The 12,290-nt window shown below is 42.4% G+C and overlaps 1 protein-coding gene across 1 annotated transcript in view; it reads left to right on the top strand.

Moving 5' to 3' along the window:
• Window positions 1-11,177, top strand: part of LOC140308983 (stromelysin-3-like) — a 59,337-nt gene extending 48,160 nt beyond the window's left edge. The window contains exons 9-14 of the mRNA XM_072386828.1: window positions 925-1,036; window positions 4,130-4,195; window positions 4,288-4,373; window positions 8,510-8,709; window positions 9,376-9,466; window positions 11,093-11,177. Of these exons, the coding sequence (XP_072242929.1) occupies window positions 925-1,036; window positions 4,130-4,195; window positions 4,288-4,373; window positions 8,510-8,709; window positions 9,376-9,466; window positions 11,093-11,177 (640 nt within the window). The remainder of the gene's footprint in view (window positions 1-924; window positions 1,037-4,129; window positions 4,196-4,287; window positions 4,374-8,509; window positions 8,710-9,375; window positions 9,467-11,092) is intronic.
• The last annotated feature ends 1,113 nt before the right edge of the window (window positions 11,178-12,290 follow it).

Below are 12,290 nucleotides of genomic sequence, written 5' to 3'. Positions count from 1 at the left end.
GTATGCCACCTATAACCTGTACAAATGTATGAACTGTGTAATGTTTTCTGTTTTTCTCTCATTTAATAAATGTTTAACCTTTTTAACGGACTGCTGCTTGGAAGATAACATATATTAAGACAATTTAACGAGAAACGAGTTGATTTTTGCATCATTTTCATTATCAATAAATCTTAATTGTTTTTAGATTGAAAAAAAATTGGACATATTTTAAATGTACTGCCACAAAAGTTCAGTTACAAAATACATTGTTTTAAAGACAAACTTCACTCAGAACAGTTTTCTAAAATGTTTCTGCGGTTAAATCTTTTATTGGTATAAATATATATTTAAAAAATAATTTTTGAGTTTTTGATTGTAACTTTTGAGAATTTAGATGCAAAAACGATAAAAAAAAAATAGGTGTAAAAGTGTAAATAAATTCTCACTACTATTCCAGTTGAAGTTACACATCCATCCATCCATTTTCTTTACCCGCTTAATCCGTCGGTCGGGTCGTGGGGGGGCTGGAGCCGATCCCAGCGGCCATCGGGGGAGAGGCGAGGAACACCTGGACAGGTCGCCGGTCCATCACAGGGCCACACAGAGACAAACGAGACAAACAACCACACACTCACTCCTAAGGACAATTTTACAGACACTAATTAACCTAACATGCGTGTTTTGGACGGTCGGAGGAAGCCGGAGAGAACCCACAAATACACGGGAGAACATGCTAAAGTTACAGTTTTAGTCATAAACCTAATTTCACATTAAAAAAATAAACGTTTTTGGATAGATAACTTTCAGCATATCTGTTATAATCAGTCTTGCTAAACTTGTGTGGGATGGATGGTGTTAATTGATGCACGGCTCTGATTGGCTGGCGGCGGCAGGTGGGCGGAGTCTCAGCGGTTCATTCAGGGAGTAAATGATGGCTGACAGTGAGCCGGCAGCCGCTGCAGTGATGGCTCTCAGCTTCATTGAGGAGTACTTTCAGATCCCCGTGGTGACCCGAGCGTACACGACTGCCTGTGTCCTCACCACCGCGGCCGTGGTAAGACAAGAAAAACGGGGAAAAAAGAAAGAAATCCAGCTGCTTTTTATGGACTAAATTAAGTATATTGACTGATTCAAAACTGCTCTGCAGCTGTCTGTTTATTCTCTTGTTGTAAAAAGTCAACTCACATTTTTAGATGCTGAGTTATAGCTCAGAAAGGAGCTGAAGTGTCATTTTTAGGTTAAGGGGTGAGTTTGTACATCTTCACATTAAAGAAGAGTGATGAACACAAAGCTGCTGATGCGCAGCTGATTTTTATTATTATTATTATTATTTTAAAGAGATTAAAGCAGCTGAAATGTTGGTTACAGTAAAATAAAACAAGATGAATTTCAGTTTTAGCCAAAGTGGAAGTTTTAGCTGACTTGTTGAGTAAAAGTAGGTGAAGTGGGCCACAATGTAAGCAATAAAAGGAAGTGGTTTTAATATAATGGGAATAGCTGTTTATACAGCAGCAGGTGGTTGTATTCAGGTGTCATTTTAAGCACAAGTGCTCCTGTCAGAGCTGCTACTTATGAAACTAACTGCACTTTTAGGTTTAATTTGTGTGGAAATTAAGTTGAAATGTTTGCTAAAGGCAGTAGAAGCAGAGTGGATGGTGCCTGTTCAGCTAAAATGAACAGCACAACAGTCTGCTGAGTAGAAATAGATTAAAGGTGAACGCACCGGCGTCACCACCACATCTGAACATGAGCGTGCGCCTCTGAGTGGCAAAAAGCTTTCAGTGTGGCCGTCATCACAGGGCGTGGGAATGCGAGTACATCAGACCGAGCAGAGAATCTGTGCACCGCAAACATTAACATGTGGAAATTGGGTCTCCTGATATTTCTACATACTTCTATTTAAGCCGGAAACATTTATAAAGCAAAGCCTGAAAGACATCCAGCTGTTAGAACTGCAGACAGATTCAAACTTCTGTAATAAAACTGTAAGAATGTGGGAAATTATAGTGTAAAATCCTCATGTGACATGTTAAATGAGTTGTTTCACCTCATTTAAACCTGGTGATCTCTGTTAAAAAGGCAGGTTTGGAGTGAGTTTAACTAACGTAACTTTCTTTATAAATGTTCCTGTAAAGTCTGCGGGAGATAAAACCTTCAGGCACAACGTTGGCCAAAAGCAGAGCTCATACAAATGCTTCTTTTCCCAGTAACTTGCAGTAAAATGTGGAAACATATTAATAATTAGGTTTTTAAGAAGAATGTGCCTTTATATGCACTATAATAACATTTCAAGCCTCAACAGTGACCGCCAAGCTCAGACGACTTTAACGATAAGAAATCTGGATTTTCACAGGTGTTTCAATGCTGGCGAGATCAAAAATGTAGCTTTATGTGCAAATAACAGACCGCAGCCTAATAAGTATGAAGCTGGCGGGTGTAAAAAAGACAAGAATCCATAGAGGAACCAGGGGATCATTTAGAGTTAGCAGCCTTCGCAGATCAGAGCTCAGCTGCAGTAGATGATGTTTCTTTTTTTAATAATGAAGTATTGGATAAACGGAGCTGTGCAAATGTTCAGCAGGTGAGTTTTTAGACATTTCACCGACTCAAAGTGCAGTTAAGTTTCATCAGAGAGAGAACTGCAGGGGGAGGGTGACTCATGAGAGATGATAGGAGGTGATTTTCCTCATCTTTCAACCCTGTTGTGTCTATAAATGACTAACACCATACAGGTGTGGTAATTGGTTACGAAGGACAGGTGTGTGGGGAGAGCAAAAAGCAAGACTGCATGTTTCTGTATTTATCAGACGCTTTTATCCAAAGCAACTTACAAATGAAGATATAACAGCTTTATAAAAAGCTAACAATAAGCTACATAGAAGGAACCCAGGAGTCCGACTCTGTCAGAGGGGACAGAGCAGAGATAGGGTGCAGGCATAGAAGGAAGTGCAGAAAGATAAAGTGCAGAGATAGAGGGGGGAGGGAAGTACAAGGTAAGTGCTGGGATAGGAGATGCTCTCTGAAGAGCTGGGTTTTCAGGAGCTTCTTGAAGATAGACAGGGACGCCCCTGTTCTGGTAGCGCTCGGTAGGTCATTCCACCATCGTGGGACGACACATGAACAGAGTTTGGATTGTCTTAGGCGTGGTGTAGGAGCTGCTAGACGACAATCCTGGGACCAACGGAAGGACCCAGTTGGGACAGAAGCCTTTGCAAGAGCATTCAAGTAGATGGGAGCCGTTCCATTAAGCTCTTTGTAGCTAACATCAGGGACTTGAATTTGAATTTGCATGAGAACTCCAACCTCCCAGAAGCCGTGTCCGCTCCAGCTGTAACAAAGAGATGAACGCATGATGCTTTTAACACTCTGTTATAGAGAGTATCTTCACCAGAGCAATGAATCACCCAGATTCTGTGCAAAATAAAACATTTGATGCTAATGAATACGAATGAGAGAGAAGGGATACGAATACTTTCTGTGGAATAAACAAAAGGAAAAACGAGCCTGACCGTATTTATTAGGGTCAACATTAGTGGTATGATTGCCCCCTTCCATGTGGGAGACCTGAGTTCAAATCCCCTGCATGACTCCAGTTGGGGTCCTTAGGCAAGACCCCCTTACCCTACATGCCTACCTGTAAGTCGCTTTGGATAAAAGCGTCTGCTAAATACATAAACAACAAAGACTGGGGCTCATATGTCCTCAGGGAGCAGCTTTCTGGTACCTTAAATGCAGCGCATTGGGCCATTATCACACATATATATGTGTATATTTAAAGAGTGAGACCACCTCTTGTCATAGCTGTATACTTGCAGGTCATTTCTAAGCAAAACAAACCAGGTTTTCCTTTACTCCTTTTGTCCCGTCGTGTCACTCTGAAGCTCTTTCCTAAGCAGGGAAATCCTTTACTTTCTTTCTCATTGGAAAACAAGGGAAATTGCCACAAAATCCTCCTTCTCCCATCAGTGTGAAATGAATTAGCGAAACATCTGGATTAGCACGCCTCGAAGCTAAACCTGAGCACTTTAAACAGGAAGTGACAGGAGATGCTGCAGCAGAGTACAGTATGAGACACGCCATCTGCTTTAAGTGCATTAAAACCTGCAGATGATACGAAATGTATTTTAATCACAACCTTTTCTTTTAGCAGCTTGAAGTCATCACTCCACTTCAACTCTACTTTAACCCAGACCTCATCATCAGGAGATACCAGGTACCACACCATAACATCCACAAACTTAAATCTGATCACACACTCACAGCATCTGTTTTTTTTACCATCTTTTCTTCTTTTTTTCTTTTTAGATATGGCGTCTGATAACCAGCTTCCTCTTCTTTGGTTCCCTTGGCTTCACTTCTGTGTTCAACATCATCTGTATGTATCTTTTACTGTAAATAATACCATTATCATTGCTATGAATAATAATAACGGCTGTATCAGTGTCTGTCCTTAACCGAAGCGAGTTATCACTACTGCCGGAAGCTGGAGGAAGACTGTTTCCGGGGACGGACGGCAGATTTTGTTTTCATGTTCCTGTTTGGAGGAATCATCATAGCTGTATCCTTTTTAAGGATTTATTCATCTATCACTTCATCCCTCTTTCACTAACCCAGAATATGTAAGAATGTTCATGTTTTTTTAATTAGAAATGTGAACTTTGGGACACGAGACGTCGCCTCTCTGCTTGTGTAATAAGTCCAGTTGTGCAAGTTGGACATTGGACCAGAACTGACCCCCAAACGAGTTGTGAAATCTCGCTCAAAGATGTTCGCCCTGAACTTTCTGTGAATTTGGATTTCAGTTTTAAAAACAGGCAACACATCTGTCTGACCAACAGCTTCTCTGACATGAGTGGAGCCTTTAAAAACTCCCACCTGTAACTCACCGACTCAGACCTTCCCCATGATTTACGACTCGTTTCCTCTTTAACCAAGTTTGCCGGAGCTGAACTTGCTGCTTTAACATGTGACGAGTTTCACAATTTACCTTTTTATTCACAGCAACCGAGCAAATTATTCATGTGCAACAGAAAAATGGGCTTTTCAGCTGTAAAATTCAAAAGAAAAGACAGAAAGCAGCAAAGTATTGATAAATAAATGTAAACCAATCCAGAACAAGAGTGCTTGTTACTGTGATTATATAATTACATCTCAATGTCAATTATTTGGAATAACTGCAGTTATTTTGCATTATTGTCTTTATTCATCTTTATTAAAACAGATCTTGTTTATTTGCTGAAGTCTCCTCAATAAAAATAGTAGCTGGATATCTATTATCTGACATCTACAGTAAAGTGCAAAAGTCGCCTTTATGTTTTGCTCCCAAGGTGCAAAAGTCTCTTGTAATCTTTTAAAGTGGAGAAACTGGACAAGTGGAGGACAAAAGAAGAAGTGTCAGGCCTAAAAAACTATCTACAGCAGATGAACAGGATCTGAAAGTGATGTCCTTAAGAAAGAGGAAAAAATCCAGCTGTGACCTGACAGGACCTGAGAGATGCATCTGGACCTTCAGCTGATCCATCTACTGTTGGCCCAAGCCTCATCAGAAATGGTCTCCATGGAAGGGTGGCTGTCAAGAAGCCGTTCTTAAGGAAGGGAAACAGGGAGAAAAGGCTGAGCTATGCCAAATGACACAAGAAGTGGACTGAAAATCAGTGGCAACAGGTCTTATGGAGGGATGAATCCTCCCCAGAGCCCGGACCTCAACATTATTGAAGCAGTGTGGGATCATCTGACAGAGAACGGAACAAAAGGCAGCCCACATCCAAAGAAGAGCTTTGGGATGTCCTTCAAGAAGCCTGGAGAACTATTCCTGAAGACTCCTTAAAGAAATGACAGAAAGCTCGTCTCAGAGGGTTCAGGCTGAGTTGGAGAATAAAGGAGCTCAGACCGAAGGAGAACAGATGATGAACATCTGTATTCTGAGGGCTGTAAATACGGACGTCCAACATGCTAAAAGCACGTAAAGCCAGCCACCGTAACTGTCTTTTTTTGATGATGCTCAGCAGTTCATATCCAGAAGCTCACATTCCAGGTTAATGACACGGTCCTCGGCCTGTTTACCACAGACGTCCCTCTGGGCTGCTGTGAAACGGTCAGTTAGCAGTTTATGGGTTTGTTTTCTCCCCCGAATCTGTGTTGTGTTTCATGGACGGTTTTTAATGCAGGAATGTGAGGGGAAACTTCAGCTGAAATAACCTGAGCTGGTGACCTGTGTTATCAGGACACTCTCAGGGTTAGCTGGATGAAAGGGATGTCGGGGGTGGGCTTAATTAAACTATGACACGAGAGACAGGAAGTCTGCACGTATCAGAGAAAAACATGAGGAAAACATGCTGGAGCTGCCTGTAAGTTCAGGACTTTAGTCTGAGGGATGCAACTTAAAGAGGTGGTTCGTGTCGTGAGATGCTGAGCATCCAGAAGCTTTTCTTCAGCTGGAGGCAGAAGTCGTGTTATTTCTGACTATAACACATGTATCATTTAAAAGCTTTAAAAGTAAAATCATTACATGCAGCAGATTTACTGAGGAAGACCAATCGGATGGTTAATTAGCTGTAAAACGAAGGAGATCCTACTGCATGACTCCTGTGAAGTCCAGCAGGAACAGTGAAATGCAGTCAGTTACCTTTTTATTGCTAACTCTGACTGCATTTTTCAAGCATTTTCCAACGGTAGCTCTTTTGATTGCCGAAAATAGTTTAAGTTCTGGTGCATTAACTCAGAAGTATTGGTCAAAAGTGATTGTTTTAAGTCTGTAAATCAGACAAAAAACCTTTAATACCAAGAGAAAACACTCATTAAACATCAGTTTTTGTCTTCTGCAGATGACGGTGCTCTTAAACCTGCCTTAAATGCGTCTTTTACTTAACATAACCATGAAAAACAATGCAAAAATTCTAACTTAACTGAGTTTCACTGCACTAAAAAATTAAAGAAAGACACTTTCACCCTGAAAAATCATCAATAGTCACCCAAGACGACAAAGGAAGTGAGGAAAAACGTGTACAATGAAACAGACGGGACCAGAATAAAGCTAAGAGTGCTTGGGAGAGCTCAGAGAAGCGAGCTTCAGTGCCGTAACAGTAAGTAATAACCGATTAGATGTGTAATTTATAACCTTTAGCATTAGCATGTCAGACACCTCAGTCCCATCTCAGACCCGTTTGCTAATAAGTTTAAATCAGGATAAAAATCTTTGATCAGATTTAGTAAATTCGATGCCAAAGTATGTTGCACATGTATTGATTTCACATTCAAATGTTTAAAAAATGTAAATCCAAAAGGAAATATGCTGTTTTCTTACAGTTTAATGTGTCTTCTAACATTTTTGGTGCGTCTTTTGGACTCTTCCACACGACAGCACGGTTCATGTGGAGCTGTGCATGTGCAGGGGTCAGACAGACGGGGTTTTACCACTGCGGCGTTGCATCACACAACTGTAAGAGGGGCTCAAGAGCAAGAAATTGCCAGATTCTCCAGTGTTTAAGAGGGAAAACGAACCACAGCAAAGAGAAAAGGAACACAGACTACAGCAGAGGAATCCCAGAGGATCATTTCAGTCAGACAGACGGAAAACAATCATCAGACTATGTTGCATCTGCGATTACAAAACTGACAAAGCGCAGTCCAACTTGCATCAGTTAGAAAGGGTTGAAGTAAATACTGTTTCTTCACATCACTGTGAAAGATTCCTGTTAAAATATCTACTTTTTATCAATCATAACTTTTAACCCAAACGCTTGAACATATAAAGTGTAATGGCTCGTTTAAGCCTTCATTTAAGGACTTATCCAGCCTACCATTGCTTTCAAACTCCTTAAACTCATGTCAGATATAGTTTCAGAGGTCAGCTTTTCATTTAGAAATGTCCCTTAAACTGAAATAAATGTCCCCCAAAATCAAACTCTTGGGTGTTAAAGGGGAACTCCGGTATTTTTAAACCTGGACCTTATTTCTGGCATGAAATACACATTATTCACTCCGTGCTCTGTGACAGTCGGCTAACTTCACTCAGAGTTTGCTGCTGATAGTTTTGTGCAACATGGCAGGATATTTATCAGATTTAGACGACCTGAACGAGGACTTTGAGTAAGATGGACGTTCTTATAGGAGTGAATGAGCTGTGCTGCAGGGGGGCGTGTGGATGAAGTGGTCCCAGTAGAGTGCCTGTGTAGAAATCCCTCCGTTAGCTCTCCTATAGCCGCAAGTAGCCACATAACAGCAGCTATGAGCTAACAGAGCTATAGCACATGTTCATTCATTCATTCTTCTTAAAGTATTGGTGAAATAAAGACAGATAATGCCTTATTTAGAGGCTGCATCCTCTAAGCCCCGTTCACTCCGTTATATGGATCTCCAGTTATCTAAATATCTTCCGAAGGACGCCGACTTTCACCAAACTGTTCTCGGTGAGTAGATGAACGTATTTCATGCCAGAAATAAGGTCCAGGTTTAAAAATACCGGAGTTCCCCTTTAATCTAACTGTCATGACCAACATTAAAGAATTACTTGTATTTAACCTGAAAGCCTGCAGCTGTTGGGTCTGTTTGCCAAGATCTTCTTCCTGGGTCAGGCCTTCATCATCATGCTGATGTACGTGTGGAGTAAAAGACAGCCGCTCATAGCCATGAACTTCTTCGGCGTGAACTTCCAGGCTCCGTTTCTCCCCTGGGTGCTGATGGGATTTTCTCTGCTGCTCGGAGACTCCATCGTGGTCCACATCCTCGGTAAGAAGCATTCACCCAAAAAGTGGTGTCAGGACACTTTGGTATTGAGGTAAACGGCGAGACTTGCAACTAATTAATGATCAGAGTTTATCCAATAAGAGTCTGGTCTGTCACATGTGTATATTTAAAGGCAAACAGTGACACTCACCTGATTAAAAACATCTGATTTAGATTGGTTTGTTTCTGTTAAACATGTCCTACATTCTTGTTCTTCTGGTTTTCAGCTCACAGTTTCCTCCTGATGATGTAAAATACCACAAATAAAACCCAAATTCCAATTAAGTTGGTGTAAAATGTAACCAAAACACGAGGCAGTGGTCAGCAGATCCCATCGACCGATGTCTAATTTCAGAAATAAATGTAGAAAACATACCGCTGAATGTGATGGGAGCAACACGCCTGATCAGAGATCCTGGATCCACAATCATCTCCTGCTCTTAGCAAAGGGCTGCGATCCCTCGACATGCTGAGCGTCCCCTGACTGATAAAGTTAACCGCCTCGTCTCTGCTTTGGAGCTTCGCTCTGCCAAACAAATCAGGATATCTGCTGCCTTCTGCCTCTAACTGTGACCCGACTTCCCCGCTCCGACTGGCACCAAACAAACCCTCATTTTACGGTTGTTGCAGGCGGCCGGGTTGTGTGATCAGCCTCCCTTCTCTCCTCAGGTATCAGCGTCGGTCACCTGTACTACTTCCTGGAAGATGTAGTTCCAAACCAGCCGGGAGGAAGGAGGTTGCTGATGACACCAGAGCTGCTGTAAGGATTCATTTAACCGTACTGTACAAAGCTCATCATCTGGCCATCTTTGGATACTTAGTCTTGCTCACGTCTCCTAATGTTTCTGTATTTATCAGACGCTTTTATCCAAAGCGACTTACAAATCAAGATATAACAGCTTTATAAAAAGCTAACAATAAACTACATAGAAGGAACCCAGGAGTCCGACTCTGTCAGAGGGGACAGAGCAGAGATAGGGTGCAGGCATAGAAGGAAGTGCAGAAAGATAAAGTGCAGAGATAGAGGGGGGAGGGAAGTACAAGGTAAGTGCTGGGATAGGAGATGCTCTCTGAAGAGCTGGGTTTTCAGGGGGTTCTTGAAGATAGACAGGGACGCCCCTGTTCTGGTAGCGCTCGGTAGGTCATTCCACCATCGTGGGACGACACATGAACAGAGTTTGGATTGTCTTAGGCGTGGTGTAGGAGCTGCTAGACGACAATCCTGGGACCAACGGAGGGACCCAGTTGGGACAGAAGCCTTTGCAAGAGCATTCAAGTAGATGGAGCCGTTCCATTAAGCTCTTTGTAGCTAACATCAGGGACTTGAACCTGATCCGGGCGGCTAAGGGCAGCTTTAATAAAAATGCGCCGTTTTTGAGCATAATTTGCATTTAGACACCTCTGGTTTGGAGTTTTATCTCGTTTGCTGGTTTAAAGTTTAAAGTCGCTCGCTCTTTAGCTCAGATTGCAGCAGCATTCGCTGTGGCATCATCATTTATCTCAGTCCAGATCTCGTAGTGTCGGGCCGCTGTGCAAAGTCTGCTCCAGCACATCCCTTAAGGTCTGGAGAGACATAAATGCTCCCTGAACCAGTCTCTCTCTCTCAATCTGAGCCCGATGAATCCTAAAATCCACTGATAGAATTGCCTGGTCACTCAGTATATTCAGCTGACCGTTCACAGCCCCACAGGCCTCTCTTCTTCCCCTGATGCTCCATCTCTCTGGAACAGAGTAAATCTGGACTCATCAGACCTTCTTCCATTGCTCCAGAGTCCAGTCTTTACGCTCCGTGGCAACCTGAAGCCGTTTTTCCACGATTAGCCTCACTGATAAGTGGTTTTCTTCAGCCTGCACAGCTGTTTAGTCCCAATACTTTGAGTTCCCTTCACGTTGTGCGTGTGGAGAGGCTCTTACTTTCCCTACTAAACACTGCTGGTGTTTTTTTTACCATCTGATGTCACCAAACATTTAAGTTATCGCTGATTTTCTTCCTTGAAGATGATCCTTCCAGTTTTTAATGATGCGTTGGACAGTTCTTGGCCCAGTTTTAGTAGTTTCTGCCAATAATTTGGCCCTCCTGAAACAGATGAAAATCTTTTCCAGGACCGCAGAAAGTGCCTTCAGACGTGGCTGTTTAAGAAATGAGAAGCTCCTGCATCAGTTAGGGTTAAATAACTTGATGCCAGCTGAAACATCATCATCTGTGCAGTAATTATCCAACGGGAGGCTCTTACATCGGCTCAGATAAAGCCAGGTGGTTTGTGCAGAACTTCAGATTCAGATGGTTCGAAAAATATGTCGAAATTCTTCAGATTAAATGTCAGAGACACGTCCTGATGAAGTTTCTTTTGCCAGACTTTTATGTTAAAAAGTTCTCTTCTCACAGACGGGCCATGTTCGACCAACCGGAGGAGCCTGAGCACCTCCAACACGACCAGCAGGGTGGAGATGGGCAGCAGGACGAGGAGTGACGACCAAAAATGAGCAGAAACGGGAAATCAGCGGGAAGAACCACTCAAAGATGATGGAATGATGTGTGTTTGGAGCTCAGAGTCCTTACAGAAGACTGTCAGGATCCAGTTATTCTTTATTTTCTAAGTAGTAAAAGTTGTCTTATTTGTTTTGGGAAAGCAGAACTGGCAGTGGTGGTAATATTAGTTGTGTTTTAAACACCTTTTAAACCCGTGACTTCTCTTGTGCACCAGACGGATCATTATCATCCGGAGTCTCTGCTCTGGATCAAGCTTCACTTTTCATTTCCCCGGCTATCGCGCTGTGATGCTGCAGAAGTGTAAAAATAGAAAGATGCAGGAGGAAGAACGCCTTTTCCTGTTTTGTCTGTGGAAATGCAGCAGATTTAAACACTTTTACAGCATTTTAACACCAATATGGAGGAGAAAATGGGGCCAAATTTGTGTTTATATGCTCAAACAATCTGGAAAGAACGTGTAAAATGTGCTGAGCGGACAAAAAGCTTCAATGGCAGCGTTTCCTCCTGTGACCACACGACCAAACCAGGTGCTTTTAAGTTGCTTTTAGAGGAGTAGGAGCGGGACCGAGCAGAACTCCCCTCCTGCTGTTGTGTTTGACCGCTGCCGCCTCACAGAACTGCCGACGGCCTGAAAACCCGGCGGCTCCGTCTGCACACGCTGCACTTTCCCCCGCTGCCTTTGTGAGTCAAACACTGGCAGCAAAATGGAAAATGCTTAGCACAACAACACGCAAACAGGCCTCCGACAACAAAACGCAGGCATCACGTGGCCCTGCTGATAGAGACGAGTCAGAACCGGGGTCTCAGTCCCCTTCAAAGGCTCTAAAGCAACAGAAAACTGCTTTAAATGAAGAATTCAGTCACACAAACCTTCACTTAAAGTTACAAACTCGTGTAATCTGGGAGAATTTGCAGTTCTTGGAATCTGAGTTCTTTGGCTTTAACTCAAACCAACAGTTGTTTTAATTTATTTCCCACATTCGATGCCAAAAGTCACCTTCAGAAATAAATAATCCAGAATTTTAGCAAAGGTTGAGAAGAAGCAGCCTGTCATATTGGATTATTCTGCTTTAGCTTTTCTTGGGCTTTTATT

Source organism: Leuresthes tenuis, unplaced genomic scaffold (genome assembly GCF_036924035.1).
Source record: "Leuresthes tenuis unplaced genomic scaffold, fLeuTen1.0.hap1 SCAF_6, whole genome shotgun sequence".
Lineage (NCBI taxonomy): Eukaryota > Metazoa > Chordata > Actinopteri > Atheriniformes > Atherinopsidae > Leuresthes > Leuresthes tenuis.
This window is presented reverse-complemented; position numbering and strand designations above follow the sequence as displayed.